We start from the raw sequence: 24,454 nt of genomic DNA on the forward strand, positions 1-24,454 counted from the left end.
ATTCTCAAAATGATACCGATGATGTCAGACGAACCACCTACAATTAATCACTAGTAGTCGGTCTAGATGCAATAAATAAAGAACATTACGTGTTTCGTATGTGTGCGCACTCTACGTTAATTTATTAACAACACACAATAATGTAAAGAGAAGCACCAGAGAGCCATCAATAGCTCGGAACATATTTACGCTAAAGGAAAAGCAGCGGCCGCTCGTCAAACGTTCGTCTCGAACAAACGAAGCCTTTTTGCAAGTTGCCCCCTTCGTTAGCATTTCTATAGGAGGAGGTAATGCGTGGTTTTGCGCTGCACTCGGCGCATCAAACTTTGGGGCACCACTTGCAGGTCGCCCCGCCGCGGTGGTCTAGTGGCTAAGGTACTCGGCTGCTGACCCGCAGGTCGCGGGTTCGATTCCCGGCTGCGGCGGCTGCATTTCCGATGGAGGCGGAAATGTTGTAGGCCCGTGTGCTCAGATTTGGGCGCACGTTAAAGAACCCCAGGTGGTCGAAATTTCCAGAGCCCTCCACTACGGCGTCTCTCATAATCATATGGTGGTTTTGGGACGTTAAACCCCACAAATCAATCAATCAATCAACCACTTCCAGGTCCCATGCATAAGAGCAGCTTCTAAACTGGCCAGGTGAGTAAAAAAGGCACGCAGTTGCACAAGCGTGTGTGTGCGTCCGCCAGGAAAGTTCGTGTTTCATGTTTCATAGTCCTGCGTGAAAGCCTGTGGTATAGAAAGCTGCGATACCTGTGCGCTGTCTATACACCCAGGCGCACAAACAACAAAGACAAAGCAAGTTGTCATACGAGAAGGAGGGGGGGGGGGGAGTTCAGAACTCGGCGAACGCACTTATTTTCGGCACAGCTGTTCGAACGAATTGTGATTGTGGTCTTATCCTGTACAGAATGCATGATCTTGTCAGATGATGGCCCATCTGGTGCTACATTCAGTCTCCTGATGGCAATACAGCACGCTGTGTGTACCGACAGACAAGGTAGAGCAACAATATCGCATGCGCGATGCAAACATGCATGATGCGGCATTGGTTGAGAGACTAATCTGACTTCGCTCTCGCAAACGTTATTCAGTTGGTGTTTTTTACGCCGTATTTATTTTCGGTTTGCAGCCGCATGTGGCGCACGGGATGTGCCGTTCTGTGAAATGTTATGTATACATGTGGAGACACCACGTGACAGCCATTGCATTTGTTTCTGACACCTAGCGCGCTGCCACGGAGCATATATATGACAGATGTTTGACTTCTGGGCGACATCCAGTAAATTGTCGCATTACCCGGGTCAAGTCTCTAATGAAAGTGTTCAAGGAACTGATGATAGCCCACATTATCAACTTACTGAATCATCCGGCGACCACGTACGGCCGTACCAGATGACGACGAATCGAGGTAGAGAGACGCTTGATTCGTTGACAGAGCGTGGAAGGGTGAAGTAAAACAAACAAATAAGAACTGTTGAAGTTATGCGCGAACTGCAAAGCGCAACTTGCTCTAAAAGTTAAAAGTTGTACAGCTGTTCAAATGACCGTGGTTTCATACACACGAGGATACCCACGAATAACGTTCATTCGATGACAACACTGACATTAACAACTATGGTGTGATTAGAAGCGCCGACCGGCGTAGAAAGCGCGTGTGCTTGCACCGAGGCGAACGCGTTCAAGTCTTCTGTGATACCCAGAAAACGCGGGATGAGTGTCTGTATAAGTTTCTATGTTAGTGAAAATTAAATAGGATTATTTCGTTGTCAGAAGCAAACTGTTTCACACATGACCTCTTGTTCGCTTGCGCCCGTCTTTAGCATAAGACATGAAATTTACCGAAGCCGAAAAACTTAAAGCTGAGCAGCTCAACCCAGAACAGATTACGAATTAGGTACACGAATTCCCTTCCATGCCCGTAGAAGCGACCCCCCCCCCCCCCACTTGTAAAAAGCAATCTCTGAAAGGCTTCATAAGGGGTGAAGTCTTTCGTGCTGACACATTTGCTGTTCGCGCTTTCCAGTCACACGGGTTCGTATAACGAGAATTATCTTAATTAGTTGATTCTGTACGGACTCTGAGCGAAACTAACGCAGCCCCGCTGCCATCGACAACAGATACGTGTCTCGCCGCAATGTCGACCACCGAGTGGACGGGCTGCTGCTGGCGCCCACAGGACGGCCCTTGCTCTGCACGCACGGGAGTCGACTCGGGTCCGGGGACCCCCTCCGGGCGAACGACGGCGCGCATCATCCACTCGGTGACCACCAACAAACTGGCTGCTTCCTGGAAGCCGTAATGACCGGACTGGTACCGCGCCCGGCACTTCTTTCTGTCCGCGCCGATATAACGAAGAAATCACCGGCCGCTCGTAAACGACGCGGCGCAAGCCAACCCGTGGGAACCCGCCAGGGAAGCGGCCCCGAGTAGAGCGCATGCTGCGCATAGGGTGCATCGACGCTTCTTTGTGTGCGAGCGTTGCGCCCATCGTGGGCAGCCCTTTTCTTTTTACGACCGTTCATCATGAAGAGGCCCCCTCGTGGCTCCTTGCGCGCGAAGCCCGCTTTACGGCGGTGGATGACGGGGGCGGGATGGAGAGCCCGCAGCTTCCTTTCTTCGTCGTCCACTTCACCTGCTATCGCATGCGACGCTCGGCCGGCATGCGTGCGTACGAGCCCGTGCGGCGCACGCACCGGCTGCTCTTTGGTGCCTCCGCTTTTGTGATGCTTTGCTCACCCCGACTTTTTCTCATTTGCGCGTTAGTCCCTTTTTGGGGCACGCGGCCCTTCCGCGCTTCGACGGTACCCCGGGGATCTGTTGACCCTCGCGCGGCTGTTCACTGAGGGCTACCCGCTGCGTGATGCTATGCCATCTTTATCGAGGAAGACACCTTCGGTGGATCCTTCATTTTTCGGTGTGGAGGTGACCCGCCGAGCCCGGCATGGTGCCGATGTGTGACGATACCGGCGCCCTAGGAGAAAGGTGCGCGCAGGTGATCATCGATGTATGGGCAGCGTGGCAGGGCGGCGCTCAACGCTTCGCTAACGAGGTTTAATGCGTGGGTGGTTCTTACTTCAAGCACATCGCTGGTGAAATCTTGTCCCTGCATCGCTTTGTTGCTGTGGGTGAAAAGAGAAACACGTTCAACAATGTCATGAATCCATGGAGTCAAACGTATTGCCGAAATTCCACTGCTTTCAGCACGCTGTGACTGCTATGCTTCTGCGGTGGAAGGCCACGTGATCTGCCGTTTTATTCTATTTTCTATTAGGCGCGTTTGAAAGGTGTACCGTTAAATATGTTACCGCCTACCGTAAATAAAAACATGAAAATGTCCAAGTGCCTAAGAGTATGTTGAAGCATCTTGAAATGTATCCGTTTGCAAGCATAGAAAGAGAGGTAATCGTGAATGTGTAGAATGTTTGGTTAACTGTTCGTTCCAAATGAAATATACACGTACATTATAACACATTATTTGAGCCGGGAGGCTGAAGAAAAAAAAAAACAGGACAATATGTTTTTTCCCTTGCTGTGGTTGCTAGCAGTGATTTCTTAGGTCAGGAGCCTTTTACATGTTTCTACGCAACTTTTTTTTGCCATGGGCTGACATCCTTCACTGATAATATGTCAAGTAAAACGTTTTTTCTGGCTTTGCTCAAATGAACCTTTCTAGTGTAGAAACTTATGGCGGGTGGAGCCCTTGTTTGTTGTCATATACAATTATCATTTACATAAAGTGTTTTAGATAAAGAATGTGATATTTCTTGGGAGAATTTGGTGTTATCAGGCGTGATCTCCAATTATTAGTAAATTGTATGACTATTTCATAGTAATATACACTTTTTGTAACCATACTGATTCGTATTTTCTCGTTTCAAGGCTTAACCGTGCAGCCTTATGAGCACAAAGGGCCTTCAGGCACTTTCGAGCTGTTTACAATGACTTTTAACCAGAAAGACTTTCAAAAATTGTGCGAAAATGTTGGGGAAATTTTGATTGATTGATTGATTGATTGATTGACAGTACCTGTGTCGTCTTGCTTACATTGAAGCTAATGACATGTAAGGTGGTGTCCTTTCTCGTTCAAGCTTTGCCAGACGGCCTGTAATAAAAAAACTCACACACTCCCGTTCAATGACTACTCGTAAAAGAATATTTTTAGCTAGTTCTGTGACTCCCAATCTAAATAGTCGCTGTTTTAGGCCTCAATGAATACGTTCGGGTGACAAAGAGTACTTAGGGAACAGAAACTTCGTGATCTCAGTCGAAATTCTCTAATATCGATATATAACATGTGGCAGCTGGGGTCCACTCCGCATGGCTGATAGAAAGAGCTTGAGTGGTGCCGTCGAGTCGCCTAATTCAGCAACCACCTTCCAGATTGTCCTGCACAGAGAAGTGCTGAGATGCTTCACAGCCACCCACCCAGATGCCGCTGGGAAGCATGTCTTGAAAGTGACCGGACCGGTTCTCTCTATACGACAACCTCTGGTACAGTGATACGCTGAAGAGTAGCGCCCTATAAACATATAAGTAGCGCACTAACCAATTGAAACATTAAACACCCATACCCTTTTGTAGATGAACTGGTAAGCGCTATGTCTCGAGATAACCGCGTCATGTCGCTACGAAAAAGTAATGTGGGTTCTCATGTAGATGTTCGAGTGGAAATAGCGCCGAGATGGCACCAACTCGGGATGTTTTTACTTGCATTATTTAGCCCTAATATGTAGCATTTCAATAAGTCAGCACTGTACATCGCCAGCCTATCTTTCGAGTAGACGACCAGAAGTTTTCGTTCAAGAGCGCATGAAAATATACGGTCGGATCTTTATTTTTGATCGTGGTAGTTATGGTAAGTTTAATGTAGTTGACCCAGAATTTAGGAATAGATTGGTGATTCAGTTGAAGCGCCTGCAGTACGATATAAGGATGGTAGAATAAGTACATGTCATGCTGAGTGATTACTCCGAGCTTGCTTAATACTCTGTCGCGGTAGAGGGGAAAGGTGTTAAGAGAAACTACTAATGGGCACTCTCAGCATCTCTTACCGAGGGTGAAGTTGCATGTATTGGTTCATGCCAGGTCATTGCAATAATCGCTGCTATTGACACTGTAGCGCACTGTCCTCTGAAGTTGTTCGCAAGTTGATGAGCAGGTAATACTTTTTAGCAAGCGCATTCGCCATGTAGCTGTATTTTAATCAGTACATAAAAACTTATCTGTGCGCAAGAGTTTGTAAAAACACTTATCCGCATCGCATTGTCTATAGCTATTCTTCGACTTAATCTCAATTCCAAATTGCTGTTACAGTAATCATCACTACAAGACCATGAAGCTAACTCAGGTATATTAGATTTGAGGGCCAGTTGTTAGATTTGAGGCTGCCAGTATCACCGCTTCAAACAGCTCTCTACTGGCCTTGATTATAATTCGCTCCCCTAGAATTTGAGCCTGCTACTGTGATAGACAACCGCTGGCGCACTGAATACGTTTTAAATGACTTTTCATACTCTTTTTCATGGTATCCTCGCACTGGAAAGCAGCCTCATTCGCTAGCTTATTAACACAACCAAGCCACCATCTTGCTGTCTCCGATAGTTATCAGGTCTCAAGGATGTTCGTATTCTTCCCTGGTGTGGTGCAGAACTCGGGTAGAATTTGCATTGTGTCGTTCTGTGAGGCGCATGATTCTTGGCCCTGGTTTTGCTTCACTGAAGAGCACACAGAGATGAGTCGACAGTCACTCTTTAGAGTTATTTCTCGTGAGCTGTTTTTGCGCCTTTTGATAGAAAATTGCCTAAGTTCAAGTGCAGCCACACAAAGGAAACCACAAAGCGTTTGCTCGACCGACCACGTGCGCACCGTTGCGAGGATGACATTCCAAGCTAGCTCTAAGCTTTCTTTTTATTTTCAGGTGTTTACGAGGAGCTCCGCACAAGGAGCTTAGATAAGGGCACCTATTACTATGAGAAAATGAGAAAACGTTTCTCGGCTTTTGCAGTTATTTTGCAGATTTATATTTTTCGATCGCAGTCTAAACGAACTCATGAAAACCTATATAAACATGCGGTCGTATGAGCAGTGTGCAAATCAAAGCAACGCCAAGCCGGTTGCAGCCATAACGAGCCAGTGAAGCGTCGTAGTCGTGCTCGTACAGAAGCTAGCGTAACACAAGTTACGCAAGCGTGTTTTGCGCTGACGTCTGTGGCAACACTATAGCGAGCGCAAGCAGCGCAGACGCCACCGAAGCAAGGGATTCCGTCACCTTGGCCCAGAGAGAGAGCTCAGGGGGACGTAGTGCGCGACGCCGCCTATTGTAAGCGGGTTAGGCACCCGCCTCCCTTCGGTAACGGATCATTGCTGCACGTGCGTGGCTCGCTTGCCCGCATCAACTTGGTAGCAGCGAGAAGACAGTTTGGGGACAGTGTCTTCGGGGCCGAGCTCGGGCGCCCCCGCTGCGCGAAAGGTGCGCTGCGGCGCGGCTGCCAAGCTTTTGTGTCTCCAAATCTGCCATCCATTTGAGGCATGGGGTTCCCCCCTCTTTCCATGTCGCCCTGATGCTGCCGTTCTTTCTAGCTTCCTAATGACGACGCGCTGAGCGGCAGCTCGTCTTGGCGCCCTCTAGCTTCCGAGTGCGCTTCTGGGTCGTCTCCTCTTGGCAGCAAGTGACGCCGTCTCTGCGGAGACCATTCTTTGGGGAGACGTGCTTCCTCACTTCTCGGTCACCTGTGTTGTCTCGATGAAGCGTTGGTTTAGAAAGAAGAAGAAGAAGCAAAAGAAAGGAGATGTAAAAAAAACCCCGAGGGTGTCGTCGTCTTCTCTTTCTTCCTAGCATACATGGAGAGCTTTTCGCGCTGCGGGAGCCCTCTCGCGGGTGCTTCTTCTCCTGTTTTTCACTAGGGTGCTGTGCTAGCAGTGCGGCCTTCGCGAACGATGGTCCTCCCGTTTCGGTGCGACCGGAGACAATGGCTCAGAAGAGGCGTATACTTGTCGTTGAGGGCCCGGGCGACTGCTCTTCCCTTATCTTGTGCACTCGGGATGCGCGCCTTTGAGCAGCGCCAGCCTTTCAAGTGGTAGCCACTCTCTTGTCTTGCCCTACGAACGCAGCTATTCTGTGCTGGGTGCAGAGGTAAAGCTTGACGAAAGTGCTCACTTTCCTTTGTCGTACGCGTGCTCTCTCTTTTTTCCCTTCTGCGACTTGGGGACAATATGGAGAAATCCATGTTGTCCATATGTGGAGAAATCTGTGCGCTACAAATGGAGATAGTGTTGTGTCAGTATTTGACCTGTAAAAATAATGAGAAAAGGAACAACTGGTCTTCGGTTCACTTTATGAACCCCCGTTGAGCGTGTTAGTCAGGTGAACGAAGAGGTCTTGCTTTTCTTGCCTTGTCGTCGCGCGTACGGGCGTTGAATGAGTGGTGCGTGGAAGATCATAAAAACTGCGTGTAGGTTAACGCGCCTGCTACGCCTGTTCCTTTAGCACTTTTGGAGTGATTAAGGAAGATGGTGATGATGCCAGACTTTTCATATCACGGAAGGCGAAGAGGGAACAGAGAAGGGAATTGCGTCCCTATTTATATGCGTCTAAAACAAGAACATTGGCAGTGTACATGTAACCGTGTTACAATATATATATATATATATATATATATATATATATATATATATATATATATATATATATATATATATATATATATATATATAATGTGTGTGTGTGTGTGTGTGTGTGTGTGTGTGTCAACTGCCAGTGGTTTCTACGTATGCAGTAGGACGCTTTTATGCGTTTTTGAGAACCAGTACGTTGCTTACAACGCCGAGCTTAAATTTGTGCAACTATCGCGCGTATTAGCTGAAGGTCGCGGGCCTCACGCGTGCAATAAATGAAGACATGACCGAGTAGACGGTTTATTGTTCATGTCCATGCATCAATATTTCTGTGGCTATATTCCTAAAGAGATGTCATGCATGTATCCAACATCGGCCAGCAGGTATAGTGCCCCCTTGTCGTCGAACGCGCTATCTGACTAACAACAGCTGAATGAGACAAGAACGACACAAAAAGGAAAACAAGAAAGCGATATAAAAGGCAGGCGGGCAGCTTAATTGGCATCGGATAAACCACGACAGACAGGATACGAGCGGCGAAATAGTGCGAAAGCCGAGCTCCCGGACTTCCGTCTCCGCTGTTCGAAATTGAGCCGGAGGCGAGTTCCTACACCACTGAGATAGCGGCTTCCGCTTTAAGAAGCGGCTGTGTCTACCACGCGTGCTGCTGGAATGGTGCGGGGTACGCGTTCATCTCGCGCACGCCTGTGGGTCTCGCCACACTTGGCAGGCGTGTGGTCCACCGGACGACGCCGGGGTTATTAGGCACGCCGCATGAGCAAAGTCTCAGGACACCGGAATCAAGTTCGACCACCTTCCTTTCGGTTCCTTATCACAAGCCGGCGGATCAGGCGCCACGCAAACTCTCTGTGTCGTGCTTTCTGCTCTCTCTCTCACTCTCTCCTTGTGGCTCTGTCTCTGATCAATACTTCTTGGGAGTGAATATATGCTTGATACTGTTCTGCTAAGCCTTTGGCATCAGTTCTGTACAACGATTTCTTGCTTTGACTTCCCTTGTTATTTGTGTGCACTGAACGCTGGCTTACTGTATCCTAATAAATGTTCTTGGGCAAGTTGGTGCGATGCAGAAAACTTGATTTCTGCCCGTTATAGAGACACACACGTCAAGAAGACACACACGCACACACATATCACCGACTGCAAACTGATTTGTTGAAATGGAAGATGTAGCATCTTATAATTTTAGTGCACGCACAAATTGATACATGTGACGGGACTCGGAAGGATTATCTCTGCCATTATATCTATTCTTCAGTATTCAAGCCAATTTGTACGGTACTGACGATTCACTTGTTTCAAGCACAGATGTTGCGGCGGAGATTGTCACTCATTGTTAAATAATTTCTCCGGCATTGCGCATGCGCTAAAATTGCAACACGCTCCATCTTGCATCACAATAAACCAGTTGGTAGCTGGCGCTCTGTGTTTGTGTGTTGCTCCCCCACATGTGCCCTTTTAACTCGTGACAGTTGAGTTTCCTGAGCAGACTTGGAGTGTTCGACCCAGAAACATAAACCAGTACGCGTGAGTGAGCATATGAGCATGTGAGATGGATATTGTGCAGACGAGCGCATCACTAAATTAAGCTTAATTTAAACTCATCTCTAGGGAGCATCCTTATGCTACTAAGTAAAAGAAGCGAAATAGAATTTTCAGCTGATTAAAAACACTGCTTCACCTGGATCCTCTATTTCCGTGCCTTTCAGGACAAAGTATATACGACGTTAAACGCTCTACTGAGGTTGTGGGAAGGCCTGTTGGTATGGAGTTTAGTGAATTTTAGTTTACAGGGTATGCTTGCTATTGCGCAATAATAAAGAGCGACTGTTAAACATACTGGTTTTAGTGAGCCCTTTGTCACGTATTAGAGCTGCTTGGAAGAAGAGGAAAAGAGAGCAACTGAACAGGATACAATGCGCACCAAATACCTTGTTTTAGTGCTGCAGTTAGTTCAAGAGAGAGAGAAAAAAAAACGCGACATTAAATATTTGTGCTTCTGAGTGGTCCGTACGGAATCTAGTCATTGACAAACAAACGGTTAAGGAAAAATATTTCTTGTAAATATTCATGTAGTTATAGTAATAGAGGGAGCCCCGCCGTGGTGATCTAGTGAATAAGATACTCGGCTGCGGCGGCTGCATTTTCGATGGAGGTGAAAATGCTGTAGGCCCGTGTGCTCAGATTTGAGTGCATGTTAAAGAACCCCGGGCGGTCGAAATTTCGGAGCCCTCTAGTACGGCGTCTCTAATAATCATATGGTGGTTTTGGGGCGTTAAACCCCACATATCGATATCGTATTGTAATAGAGGGAAACATAAGCCTCTACTGCCCCGTGGAATTGTGGAACCTACCTAGGACAACGCAGACTACTTTCCTTCAAATTTATCTGCGGTTACATGCATTGCGCAAGCGTCGAACGTGGCCTAACAGGGCGCAGTAAAATAATCCCGTTACGTGGCTGCTCCACGCAACGCAGGCTGTTCGCCGTGAAGCGCTGCGCGCGCTGCCAACAAGGCATCTTCGCCTCGGAGCTGGTCATGCGCGCCCGAGACCTGGTGTACCACCTGCACTGCTTCACGTGTGCGTGGTGCAACGCGGCGCTGGCCCAGGGTGATCACTTTGGGCTGCGCGACAACCTCGTCTACTGCCGCACCCACTTCGAGCTGCTGGCCGAAGGGTGCCAGCCGGGGCTTCCGCCGCCTCCACCCCCACCGCTGCTGCCGGACGACGACGGAGGCGGCAACGGGGGCCCAGCCTGCAGCCCGCCGCTGGTGCCTGGCGCGGCGTACGCGCCTCCGCAGGGAGCGTACGGAGTGCGCAAGGGCCGGCCGCGCAAGCGCAAGCCGGGAGAGCTGCCCGAGGGCCCACCGCACCTAGGTACGCCGTCTCTCGCGGCATTTTGAAAATTTCTGAACCGCTTCGGGGGGGCCACCACAGCAGGACACAGGCCCACACGTAATGCACACACTGTCAGTTGCCTTCGTATTTTCTCTGCGACATTTACATGTATATTTGCAGACTTTCTGGCAGTCGGTTTTAGTGGATAGCGGAAAGATCTGAAAGAGGGTGGTTCTTATTTTAATGTTTTAGCCCGCTTGAGTGCTATAAGGTTCAGCAAATGAAAACCCAGCTAGCAGTAAAGAACGGAAGCCATTTCAAATATTGCTAACTGCACACTTCTGAATTAGTTACCCAATAAAACGCGAACTTGACGATCAATACCTTGTGAGGCTGAGTGCTTGACAAGGACATGAGCGTTTCTTCTATAGTGGTAACCGTAAATTGAGTGGGAGTGCATGAGCTTTTTTTTAATGCATGCTACAACATTGCTGATTTCTACTGTAGGTGCACATTTTTATACGTACTTGCTGCAGTCATGAAATGTTTCATGATATATGCACCGGTACACTAATTTTTGTAGCAACTGTGTGCAAGAGGGTAAGCAGCTTACCAAGGCGTGGTTAACGGCAGATTATCACGCCACTAGCGAACATACCAAATTACGTGACCATATTCAACTGCGTATAACAATATGGTTTTCTTTTTTGAACCATTAAATGTCGCGGAGAGCTTGCCATTGTATTGAATTTTCTATGCTGCAGCAGTTACATCCAAGAGGATCACTGGAATCAATTTATTGCAAACTGCATAAAAAATTAAGGATTAACTCGAGCAATTATGGTAGTTGCTGCTCATTTTTGCTTTCGCACAAACTGACGGGAAGGCGTGGAAAGGTTCTATGAACACGTTTGCGCATTGAGAAATAATGTCTCGCGTTACGTTCCCATATTCAGAAACATGGTTTGGTAGCGCATGCTTTGATGAGTGGCATCCTCTGTTCCGATTCGTGCGGGATACGAGGGAAGAAGGTTCCTACCAATCAGCAGACGCTACTCTGGGAAAGTGAGTGCCGCACATGGGTAGCTTTACAAGACCGCTAAATGCCGTCCACTTAGGTCATGGTCGAAGTTGCCGTCGTACAGGTGTATTTGACGTACATGCGTACATTTCAGGCGTACAGGCGTACAATTGTACAGGTGTATTTACCACAGCATCAACTAAGGACTTTTTTATGGGCTCTTTTTCTTTCATTTGTATTTTTTCTGTCTTCCAGGTGGCATGTACGGTAGTATTACAAATAACTTATCTGATATTCTTTGCTTTGCTTTTTTTTCGCTTCGCTTCGAAACATTGAAGCACTTATGACATTTGAACTAAGGCGGAAATTCACTCCTCACATAACGGTGATGGCAAATGTTTCGAACGTAATGGTAACTATCACAATAAGGGAAATCTTAAGTGCAGAAGAAACTATGTGATACCAAAAACTAGAGGAGTCTTATAGACAAATATTAGGGTTTAAGAAGTTTCCTACGTGTGTCTCTCTGCAGGGCTCCAAGACCTTGCCGGCCTGGACAGCAATGGCTCAACCATGCTGCAGCAGCAACAGCAGCAGCAGCAACGTACCAAGCGAATGCGCACTTCCTTCAAGCATCACCAGCTGAGGACGATGAAGTCTTACTTCGCCATCAATCAGAATCCCGATGCCAAGGACCTCAAGCAGCTTGCCCAGAAGACGGGGCTCTCCAAGAGAGTTCTCCAGGCACGTTGTATGATTTTTAGCGTACGCTTTCAGAACGAACGCGCAACGATTGGCGCACTGGTCAGCTATCCCATAATGTGAGCGCTTATGTGTGAGTATCCGCACATTAGTTAGGAGGGGCATTAGTGCACTGCAAGTATTAGGTATTGTCTGTTCGCGGATAAGTGTAGGCCTTCCAAGATAAAAATTCTACTGCTTGCAGTCATTTACTCCTCCACGCACTTCTCCTCTACCTCTTCCTCTTTCTTTCAAGCTCTCTATCTATGCATTCGCGTATGTTGCCATCTTCGATTAATGCGGTTTGTCTTGTTTGATCGTGCACCGCAGGTGTGGTTCCAGAACGCCCGGGCAAAGTGGCGGCGAAACAATGTACGTCAGCAGGAGCAGCCCACAACTTCCCTACCGGCAAGCAGTCCAGGAGGCACGAGCTCATTTTCGGAACCAAGTCCCGGAGCACCCCTGGACTACAGCAACGCTCAAACGACCCTCGTGGTGACAGCGTCGCAGGAGTCACTCGGATCGTTCCAGGAGCTCTTTTGATGGCACCGGGGCTAAACTATTTATTCACTGCATCCTCCCCTCATCACTACATCATCACCTCGACCCACGTGCCAGCAGAAGTGAAGAAATGCGCCCCTCTCTCAGCACCTCTGCGAAGTACTGTTCCAAAGGTCACACCGACGGACCTTGCGGCGTTCGAAGCCACACTTGGCAACCTCCTGCGGGACGCTCCCTTTTACGTGTGTGTGTTCTTGGCCAAATGCATTTACTGCAGTCTGCGCCATGGGAACTCATTCCTTGGACTGTGGCGGTTCTTCTCAAAGGATAGCGAAGCGTATATGCGCAGAAAACTGTGTGAGTGAAACATTGCAAGTGGATGGGAGAAAAAAAAATATGAGAGATATATATTTAGAAGTTCCATCAAACGTAGTGTCTGCGCTTCGGGAAGTCAGCTGGCTTTTCTTTGCCGCGATTTCACTGTGCATTGTACAAGTGTTCCTCTGTTTTTGTGTTTTTATTGTTTCATTGGAAAAAAGTTGTACATATTTATTGCTCTGAGACACCACTTATATATCTGAAAGGGTCAATTTATTAAAATGAACTCTCCACTCTCGTTTTCTTCATGGTCTCCTGCTAGCAGTTTCAGTGTACGGTGTTATGTATGCATCGTTAGAAGAGTCCTACGCAGTGCGATATAGCGAGGCATTGCCCTGGTGGCCAGCGCTGATCAGTGACGTTAACTTATTTTTGCGACGCAACAACCCGAGTAAATTTCTTATATATAGTCCGCTCTCGGAAGTACCTCTAATGGCTGTAAGCCTATACGCAAGTTTCAAAAACTTGGGAGAAAACAATGTTTGTGTAAACTAATGCAGTAATGACAGCTCTTGTAAGACTCGTGCATCCTGCCTTGTTGGCTCTAGTAGACAAATGCGCTTCTGGCATGTGCTCTCTTGGGCTGCGTAATGTGAGCCTTCATTCTAAATTGATTCACTCCAGTGTAACTTGGTGGCACATTAAACGACTGAATGTCCTTAGATAGGTAATTTTCGCAGCAATACGGATTGTAGTAAACTCAATGAGGGACTTCGGCACTTAATTTAAAACTATATTTCATTACTCAGTGCAGCACCTTGGCTTCTAAGCACTGTACATTGAACTTTAGAGCCAAACGCAGTCAAAGGGAGCAAAAATTTCGCGTTCCTAAATAAAGGAACAGAAAGAATGCCAACTCCTAGAAACCACGGTATGTGTCAGTAAGTTTTCTAAGGACACTTTGATTTTCTGATAATGAGGTCCCGGAATTTGTGAGGATTATGCTCGCATACCTTGGTTGAAACAATGTGCGTGTCATTCTCTTAAATGCATTACACAGTCATTGAACCAGCCGCATACAAGTGAACTACGGCCGTACTAACGCCACAGAAGGCTACTGGGCAGAATGCAAGCAGTATACCCTCGAAAAAACACCATACCGACAGCACAAGCCAATATCCAGTATCACATGTCCATAACTTCATGGGTTTGTAGAATTCACAGCAATATAATGAAATTACAGCTGTTCTCTTCACCCCTATTCTGGCGTATCTGGCTCGATTGTAGAAACAAACAAAAAATGTTGACTTGTTATGTTATACTGTTTCGTTCAGGAAGAGTGAAGCCCAAGAAAAAATTATAACAGCTTTTTGACCGTACGTACGAGGACCTGCCGATGCCTACGCTAATATATATTTTATTTATTTTTTTGTTCTTGAAACTGACTTTTTCAATATCATCATTGGCAATCTACAACTCATCTAGTGAATTCAACAGAGAATTTTATATTTCCTAAATGCCAGTGCGACATTCACACTCCTAGACCAAAGAGGTGGGCTGTACTTACTTTTTTTTTCATTTTCGGTTGTTGTTCTTTTTGTTGTAAATAATCCCACTGTCCTTGTCAATTTGTATATCTGGTGAACCACACATGTAGCGTTCGTCTCGGATATATCGTCCTTGTATCGAGCGTTTCTCAACGAATGCTGTGAGATGGATGTTCAGATGAAAGACAGTATTGGTAAAACACTGTTGTGAGCGTTCACTTTTTCATCACTGGGGATCGTAAGGAACGTTTTCTTCGAAAATTTAACAACCCTAAATTGTTCCGATCGATCTACAGGATGAAACTGTGCCTGAGCGTCGATGTGAGACAATAAAATAGCTATAACATGGGCTTGTGTATGTATGAGTACCAGATTGAGCCCAAGAACAGTTGTCTAGCTCTAATTTAGCCCGTCGCAGGCAGTGCGCAATTGTGATGATCAGGGTCTCCCACGTAAACATATGCTTGACAGAAAAAATTGGCCTGGCGTAGTTTTTTGTTTACTTAAGCGTCGTAGGGCCTCACAAAATTACATTAAATTGCTCAGGCTTTATTTTCACAGCTCCGTGGCCAGAAATAGGCACCACTACACCCGATGAAAAAGATTGACTATTTCACCATGTTGTGCATCTATACCGACCTATGACATCGCTCAAAAGTATTGGAAAAGTTTGGTACGTTCGTTGATGAATTGCTATTTTTGCAAACCAAATTGACCATTTGGTAGAATGCCCTCTTCATCGACGTGTATGTATGTCGTTGCTAACTACTGGTCACCAGCAGGATTGTTTAATGCAAGTAATTACGCCCATGCTGCTGCTCTACCTCGCCTAAAGGTACGTTTCACAGACGCTCAATACAGATTTAGCCCATTAGCTCCGAACGAGTGACACTCACCTAGTGCATGAACTCAGACGAAGGAAATGAAATTATGCAGGACGGCCTCTGATGGCTGATATGCGAGTCAATTGATAAACCGGGAGGGTTAACAAAGTTACCTTGATTGTCGTCTTGTGCGGTGAACAAGCCTGCTGACGAGGGATTGCGTCCACGTGGATTATACCTCACCGGTCAGATGTTATCTTTCCTTCTACCTTCTGTGCTCTCTATTCCTATCACTGTCCGACGTCGTATGTGGTGTGACCGTGCTCGCGTGCCTGCTTGCGAGTATACGTGATAAGGAACCCGGCGGAGTCATGTCAAAGCAAAGAAGCGGCTCCGCTTGTACAGTGTGCGCGTTCCTGAAAGAAAATCGTTGTGTGTTCGCGATCTCTTACTGAAACTGTTGCAAAGGTTGCTTTCCAGTGACACATTCACTACCATTGTCAGTGTACATATTGTCATCATTCAACCGTCGCCTGTCACCGATAGTGTCGAAGTGACGGAAAAATAAACGCCAGGCTGGCTCAATGAACTCACCACAGCGCTTTGCTCTTGTCTTCAATATATATATATATATATATATATATATATATATATATATATATATATATATATATATATATATATATATGGTCATTATTTATAAATATTACTATACGACCCTATGCACTATACGTAATCATGTGCATGGAAGGGATGCAATCTCACTTAGAAACGTTCGCAGTCTTCCACTGTGAATCAGTGGCTTCGGCATCTGGACCGAAGGGTGCGGATTCGATTTTGGCAGCAGCGGTCGCATATTGAATCCGGCAAAATACATGGGAGGCCCATGTACTGTGCGATGTCAGTATCCAATAAAGAACGCAAGATGAGGAAAATTTTCAAAGCCCTCCACTATAAGGCGCCCCTCACAATTGCATCGTGGTTTTGGGCAGTAAAGCCCAAAATGTAATTGTGAAGAAACGTTCGCAGAACTAATGTGCTTGCGCGTGCGTGCGTGTGTGCGCTCGCATCATATAAGCGATGGTGGCCTCATGAACTCTCTTCGACCGTGAACTCCGGATTCGGTAGAGCTCAAATAAAGGTGAATCTACCGCACGCATTAATGTTTATTTCAATGCAACATTTCTTCGAAACTGTTAACTTCAAGAAAGCAAGCGATGTATCAATGTGATTGTTTAAGCCAGTTACTATGATGCCGAGGGACACAAAAACTTCCACTCGGTGTTGAAATTGCCCCGCCACGGTGGTCTAGTGGCTAAGGTACTCGGCTGCTGACCCGCAGGTCGCGGGTTCGAATCCCGGCTGCGGCGACTGCATTTTCGATGGAGGCGGAAATGTTGTAGTCCCGTGTGCTCAGATTTGGGTGCAAGTTAAAGAACCACAGATGGTCGAAATTTTCGGAGCCCTCCACTACGGCGTCTTTCATAATCATATGGTGGTTTCGGGACGTCAAACCCCACATATCAATCAATCAATCTGTGTTGGAATGTCTAAAAAAGCCAAGCGGCTCGCCGAAGGCTTTGTCATGTATTTCAAGAAAAGGCTGCATCTGATCTGTTTATTTGTATCATAGCGTAAGTATCGCTACGAACTCAGAGTGTGTGAAAAACTAAGATTTTTAAGTATATATATTAGCTAAATCACTAGCCTTTAAAGAAACAAAATCACTTGCACTGACAACCAAAATCCCAAAATGAAATGACCATACTAACTTATGAAAAACAAATGCAGCACATGCACTCGTTGTGCGTCCGTATGAGGCTGTCGAATTGAGAAATAGGAAAGGTGGACAAAAAGTTGTTGTTTTTTATTGACCACGTGATCTGCATGGGTCGTATAATATTCTACATGTATCCATTTAAACTTCTTGTGGTTTAGAATAATAATGTCAACTAACAAACAATAATGCCAAGGAAAATGTAGGGTCATCGCTGAAGACCCTAAATTTTTGCAAAGGGCCTATGAAGTGAATAAAAAATGACGACGACCCTATACTTTCTTTGGCATAATTGTCTCTTAGGTTTCATTACTATTGTGTCTAACGAAAAAATGAGCCCTTCCGTTTCAACTTCTTTCCTTCTGTATTAGAAGATGCTGCGATGGCAGGCATTCGCCGACGCAATATATGTTCCCGTGAGAGCGTGTCGTTGAAGCGAAGTACAAGCAAGCAAGTAAAAAAAAAGAAAACTCTGAATGTACTCATAGCCGGAAATTGACAATGAAAGCGTCCTCGTCGTTTCCTTGCCGGCTTCTCGTTCATAGATAGTTTCACAACTGCCACCTATCACGGAAGGACAACTCAAAGCGAGTGTCGTTCCCGCCGCGGTTTCCGGCGCTTGTAGCGAGCGCCTTCGGAAATCCTCCCACGCGAAGCAATGGACGTGAAACGTCGGGAGCCGCAGGCAGCGCTGCCTTGTATCCTCCTTCTCTTCTCTGCCACCGAATGCCGTGCACGGCCGCACCTCTAGGTGTCTTCATCAAAGTGAACGCCGAGCCACTCAGCACCAACAAAAAAAATAGAGGGGATCTACACGCAAAAAGGTAAAGTGCAGAGAATAAAAATGACTACCGCACGCACTTATTTGTCAACGTTTCTGGCTGTATTCTTCACTACTTTAACATTTTAATGGGGTTACTAAAATAGCGGGACTGCAAATAACCAGAACCAACTGCATTGCCTTAGTGGATATATGATGCTGAAGGTAACGGCACTCAGGACGTGGTCGCGGGGCACGGCTCTAGTGGCGCGCATTTCGTTACAAGTTCAGTGCTGCAGGTCCGTGTCTTAGATATATACCATTAGGAATATATCTTACGACATCAATTACGGCAGACATCACTTGCCAGAAACTAAAGTGCTTAAATTAATCAATATTTTAGTGAGTAGACACGAGCGGTCTGGGCAAGTGGAAGTATTGTAACCTTTCCTGCGAAGGAGCTATTGCCGCTTTCAAATTTTCAAAAAGCGACCGCCAATAATTTAAACCCGAGTGATGAAATATGACCAATTCAGCCGACTAAACCGAAGCCTAAACGCGAAAGATCGTGTATTCCCACTCAAGGCTATCCTCACACTCATGCCGGCACACACACGCCCACAAACACGTGCAGAGAGAGACGCGTGTTGGCGGGTGCATTGACGCACGCAATAATTATTTCGCTAACCCCCTATTCTCCAACCCCGGTGCACGTTAGAATACACTACCTTCTGGTTAACCTCTCTGCCTTCCTCTTCTATTTATCACTCTCTCTGTCTATTTCACTAAACCACGTGCCTCCTGCCGCTATCTTTTCTTGAGTTCTTGTAAATTCGGCCGTCAAATAATGGAATTCACAGGGCGTGAGTAGGAGCAAGTTGTTGTTACTCTCACTTAATCAACAATGGCCATGAAGAGGGCACATATTTACAATAAAGATGCCGGTGATCCTGGTGATGATAATGATGACGATGGCGGTGATTACATGCGGGTATCTTGTTACTAATTTTGCTGTAAGCACAATGTAAAAAGTGGTTATTTCAACAATACTGTGGCCTTACACTACTGTCTGGGTAACCAGTTTGAATGCACTTCGCTTCTTCAGGATATGTCAAGTAAGCCGTAATTATCGCTTACCACGTTTCACCTTCAACTATCTCGCTTTACCTTGTCACCGTCGCACAGTGTAGGCAGTTAGTATTTGCACTGACTACATTTCCGTCTATTCCTCACCCTATATTAGGCTTGGGATGTGACGAGAACGATGACGCAAGTACAGGAGCACAAGTCACGAAGTGCTGCGCACAACTTTGCAACATTTGTCTACAGCTACAGCAAGGCGAGCGTTGCCTTTTTGGCAGGACTTCAACGTCCCTTCACCCCCCTTGTTTCGCCTTCTATAAACATCACAACTGGCGGTGAAAACACACGTTTGCACGTTTTGCATAGCATTACAACAGCCCACACCCCGCCCTTCAGTAGCTGTACGTCAAACAGCCATGCAGCCCCAAAGTCTGGTATTTTCATTCCTGTACTGCCGATCGAAGAGGTATCGCCATAGAGATAAACTCTTCATACATAGTTGACAACTAATTTGCACTGAAGTAAACATAAACATTTAAAACGCGGTTAAATGTAGTTTTGTAAAACTGGGCAAATGTTGGGCCAAAAATAATGATGTCTTTGAAACAAAGACACACACACACACACACACGCACACACACACACACACACACACACACACACACACACACACACACACACACCATGTCGTCGCAAATGTTCGCGCATGAATCGCAAGGCGGCATGTACAGATGACCATTTCTGCATTCCAATCTGCAGTTCCTTTTATCTTCAGCACTCACATGGCGTTAGGTTATCAAGAAATTTTGCGGCTAATTTAGGGCCAACTTCACTTTTAAATCATGTTGGCAGTCACTCATGCAATCAACAGTGTCTCAAATATAGTTTTTTTTTTCATCTAAATTGGTTACGCGCCTGTTCTCTAACTGTCGGCGTTCATATTAAATCATCCTTTATGTCGGCCGCGGTGGTTAGTGGCTTAGGTGATCGGATGCTGACCCGCAGGTCGTGGGATCGAATCCCAGCTGCGGTGGCTGCATTTCCGACGGAGGCGGAAATGTTGTAGGCCCGTGTGCTCAGATTTGGGTGCACGTTAAAGAACCCCCGGTGGTCTAAATTTCCGGAGCCCTCCACTACGGCGTCTCTCATATACATATGGTGGTTTTGCGACGTTAAACCCCACAGATCAATCAAATCAATTCTTTATGTCGGATGCCAAAGCCAGATAGGGGACCTAACGACTGCACACACGCGGCGATACCTGTTCTTTTTTGTTGTTGTTGTTAGGACGGCGAAAAAGAAGAATGTGATGGAAGGGTGTTCTGTTGTTGAGATACTGCGGCCACAAGGAAAACAACAGTTCGCCGCCAGCGAGGGCACACTGGAACGCGCCAATCACTCTCGCCGATGCACTCCCACTGTTTATGACGGTGCAATATATAGCTTCATCATAGGCTTTATGCACTTTGAGCCCCAAAGTGATCACAACTTCATCGACCTTTCTTCGCCGACAGTGTGCATGCTAACGCGGTGTCACCAATTCGAGGTCTCCACCTCCGTCACTCGTGCAGCGACCGTGGCCCCCTCGGGGCTACCGGGTGTCGCGAGGCAGCAGCTGTCAGTCCTTGTTAACTTAAAAGCCCATCGGGTCGAACGACAACGGACGGGAAGGAGAGGCTCGTCAACACGGCGGCGGCGCCGCTTTGGAGCAGCGAAGAAAGCCCGCCGATCTTGTCACTCGGTTGCCGACGAGTGCGACTCCTGGAAGCGGCGTTCTGACTGCTCTCAGATCCCGGACCGAGATTGCGCGCACAAGTGGCCGTCGCCCTGAGTGCCGGCACGCAAGGCAGAGTTGACACGCGTCTGGAGCGGCTGTGCATCGCTGACCCTCGGCTTTCAGAAGAAGTTCGCACATGTTCGAATAAAATGAACGAGAGACCTCAAACTAAAAGCAAGATGTTGCTTACGCGTAGTAAAGCGCTGAATTGACGTGTCGCAATACATGAAAGTAGCTTAAACGCTGATTGAGACAAAATATAAAAATGAAGGTGAGTAGACTCAGTTCTTTCGTGTCAATCGAAGAAATTTCGGCAAATTTTGAAAGTTGGTCTTCAAAATAAGTATAATAATAAGTGTTTTTTAAACCCGACTGTTCAGCATCACTACAAAGGAAAGCCTCACAATGCTGGATGAATTTCCAGCCATCTCTATATTTGCTTTTAAGCATTTAGTTTTGAACTTTTTTTACGCGAACTTTCAGCCAGTGGAACAGAAGAACACTGAATAACATGCATACTATGTACGGTATATTCAACTAGCGCACTTCGAACGTGTGCAGGTCATTGCACCATGACATTTCCTTCCAATTGACGTGTAGCTTGGGAAGCGTCATGACCAATATCTCAGGTCCGCTGCATCAAAACAACAGGACGGTAGAATTGAAGGGCAAATATTTTACATTCCACGTGAGGTGAAGCCCTCTTTCCGGAATGCTCACTTTCCAAACTTCACCAATAAAAAAATATTTTAGTAATGCTTTTTGACTGCTCTGACGGTCTCGTCAAAATTTAGTGATGATGAACATAGGTATTTTACACAAGAAGTGAGGGCCAGTACCTACTTGCTGCTTTCTAAAAGCACTGTAGACTGTAAATTTACGAAAATGCACAATATCTACAGAATTGAAGAAACACACGTGTGTTCACAACACACATAATCTCCCAAACAAGTTCGATGTAGGATTGCTCTCAAAGGCAGTGCACCCTCCTATATACATAGAACCTGTTCGATACAACCTGATTCTGGCCGCCCGCAGAGTGTTTTTTTTTTTTTGCTAGTATCTGTTGCTCCACCATTATTTTATTATGCGTACATCGATTCGCCGTGATTTTTGTGCCAGAGTGTGGAATGACACGTGCCTCCACTCCGCTTCACGTTTTCGTTACGAGATCGCGCTCTTCAAATATCTCAAGGAGAGGAGCGTGGTTGGAGGGGAGCCGGGGTTTCCAGTATGTAGAAAGGCGGCGAATTGGAAGCGGGGAGGCAGTTCATGACTTTTCCTTTCACGAGGACGGGGCCGCGCTTGTTGGCGACGCCGCCCCGCGGGTCGAACAAAGCGCGGTGGCCGGCCGAGGAGATAGGCGAGCCGCGGCGATCCCGCGACCACCACGCGTCGCGCACGCCCTCGGCCGCACGCCGGAAGCTTCCGTCGCCCGTCCCGCTTAATTATAAAATCAGCTCCGCAGCGGCAGGACAATGCGACCGGAGACGCGACAAGAGCTCCCGCGACGACTGGAGCGCGATAAGGCGCGTCGCGACCTTGGGCCCGCTTTCTTTTCGCCCTCTCCTCTGCGCGCGAGTTGACACGGGCCGCAGAGGACTCCATTGAGTCGTGAAAAGAAGCCCTTTTGAAACAATGCGGTGTGCGCGCTGACCCTGAACGCGTGGCTGGCGCGGTGTTCCACTCCATCTGCGACAGCGTCGCCGGCTGCGCCGACGTGAGCGTTACCAAGTGGGCGGAACAGGGGGGGCACTTTCGCCCCGCGCTGCAACCTCCGGTGACAACACACGCACCGCTTCCTTCCACAAACGGCACGCGCGCGTTCCCACAGGACCGGAAGCCCCGACGCGAGTAGTGGCGCGCGCGGTCTCAAGGAGTGCGACCTGCCGTTTGCAGGCTCACTTCGTCGCGGACCGGAAGCCGTGGCCGGCAGCGAGAATCCTCCCTTCTTGGCCCGCCGACGGAAATCGGCGAGAGGAAATATCCCGCCGCTGGCGACACCATGGTATATTTTGCCGCCCGATTCTCACGGCTATCGCCGGAAACACGAGTTATGGGAAGCCAAACAAACAAGGTGTGCAAAAGAACACACATCTTTATGCGGCGCAGCAATGAAGCGATCAGCACCGGACAAGAATATTTCCATCCTTACAAAACTAGTGGCGCTATTGCGTACAAAACTCTTAAGGCGTGCTGAAACAAAGAATTTATGGTGATGGGCAGTGATTTTAAACCCATTGTGCTACTTGAAATCGTGATTGACTGTAAAGAGCACTACAAAGTTTTTCCGGGTGTTTAGAATGACAGGCTTAAAAGCAGCATGACGGGCACCCATTTATATACAGTAAAAACTAATAATACTATGTACACGAATAAATAGGAGGATGTGAGGGAACGGGGATTGAGCCGGACACTTCCCTGAGGCGATTCACATATGCTTCTCGCAATGCGTTCATTAGTCGACGTAGAAGAATCACGATTCGAACAGTCATCTTCAAGTATTACATAAGCATCCTCGCTCGAAAGTTGCACTAGTACATGTACGGTCACCGTCAAAATGTTGAAGATCATTGAATTTGGAGAAAGTTTAATATTTCGTGATAGTGTGTGAATATATGAAAACTTATAACATGCAACAGTTCTCGCTTTCAGTATATAGGACTTCAGATCACAGGACTACTGCTCGAAAGTTCTAGAATATCTCAAATCAATACTTCCAAATTTCAGCTGCACCAAAATAAATATAGACTTGGCGTCAGATAAAATTAATTTCATCTATATTGGAACAGTATATTTAGATAACAAGGGCACCTCTGTAGTGCAGAGGGATACGCCGTTTGGATTACAAGCCCTTCATTCGCACACATTGTATGTGCATGTGCTCGAAGAATGTGATCACTTGTTTTTCACGCTGCCTTGGGGATTTTAATACGAATATTTTAATGCTACGATGGGATCATAATTTTATGGTGATTGGGAGGATCAGTATAGAAAACTATTTCACTCGTGTTCAAATTCTGATTCGGGACAAGTATTCCACTCCACAACTGACTTCAATCGATTCACTTCCAATAAGAGTAGATTGGTAATGGAGTCAGTCTCGAAACCAGGTATTCGCCCAACTATAATATTTTTTTCGTCTATTTCGAAAAAAAAAATACCATTGCTGCGATGTCGAGTCGTGATTGCAAGAAACCTATCACCGTGCAGTTTTACTGGCTACCTATAATCCAGATCAGGTACCGTATATTGGTTATATCGCTTCCACCAGGGCTATCAGAACCGCGAGGAATTTAAGTGTGTTCTCGGATATCGCAGTACTTGAACTTCTGTCCCCGACTGCACGCATGTGCTCGTCCCCTCAGGAATTTCATACCTAGATGAGAAACGTGATGTCAAGTCTAAGTTTCCTTTTAGCTAGAAGCTGCACATGCAGACTTGTCACTGCGGCTGCTCGCCTTGAGCACCGTGTATGTCTCGGAACGGTGCGATGCGCTGGGCCGTGAATTACACGCGTTGCACGCATACGGACGTGGGTCGTACATATTCTGGATCGATCGCCTTCCGGGTATATCTCGCTCTGCACGTGTAGATTGGCCGAGTAAGCGCAACGGATTGCCGGTCGT

At 46.9% G+C, this 24,454-nt stretch overlaps 1 protein-coding gene across 2 annotated transcripts in view; it reads left to right on the plus strand.

Moving 5' to 3' along the window:
- The window catches only part of LOC119162161 (LIM/homeobox protein Lhx9), a 79,705-nt gene extending 63,684 nt beyond the window's left edge, over positions 1 to 16,021 (plus strand). For both annotated transcript variants that reach the window (XM_075879430.1, XM_075879429.1), the window contains exons 3-5: positions 10,115 to 10,515; positions 12,030 to 12,241; positions 12,569 to 16,021. In XM_075879430.1, the coding sequence (XP_075735545.1) occupies positions 10,115 to 10,515; positions 12,030 to 12,241; positions 12,569 to 12,781 (826 nt within the window). In that variant the 3' untranslated portion in view covers positions 12,782 to 16,021. The remainder of the gene's footprint in view (positions 1 to 10,114; positions 10,516 to 12,029; positions 12,242 to 12,568) is intronic.
- Positions 16,022 to 24,454: the final 8,433 nt, after the last annotated feature.

The sequence above is a fragment of the Rhipicephalus microplus genome, chromosome X, assembly GCF_043290135.1.
Source record: "Rhipicephalus microplus isolate Deutch F79 chromosome X, USDA_Rmic, whole genome shotgun sequence".
In the NCBI taxonomy this organism is placed as follows: domain Eukaryota; kingdom Metazoa; phylum Arthropoda; class Arachnida; order Ixodida; family Ixodidae; genus Rhipicephalus; species Rhipicephalus microplus.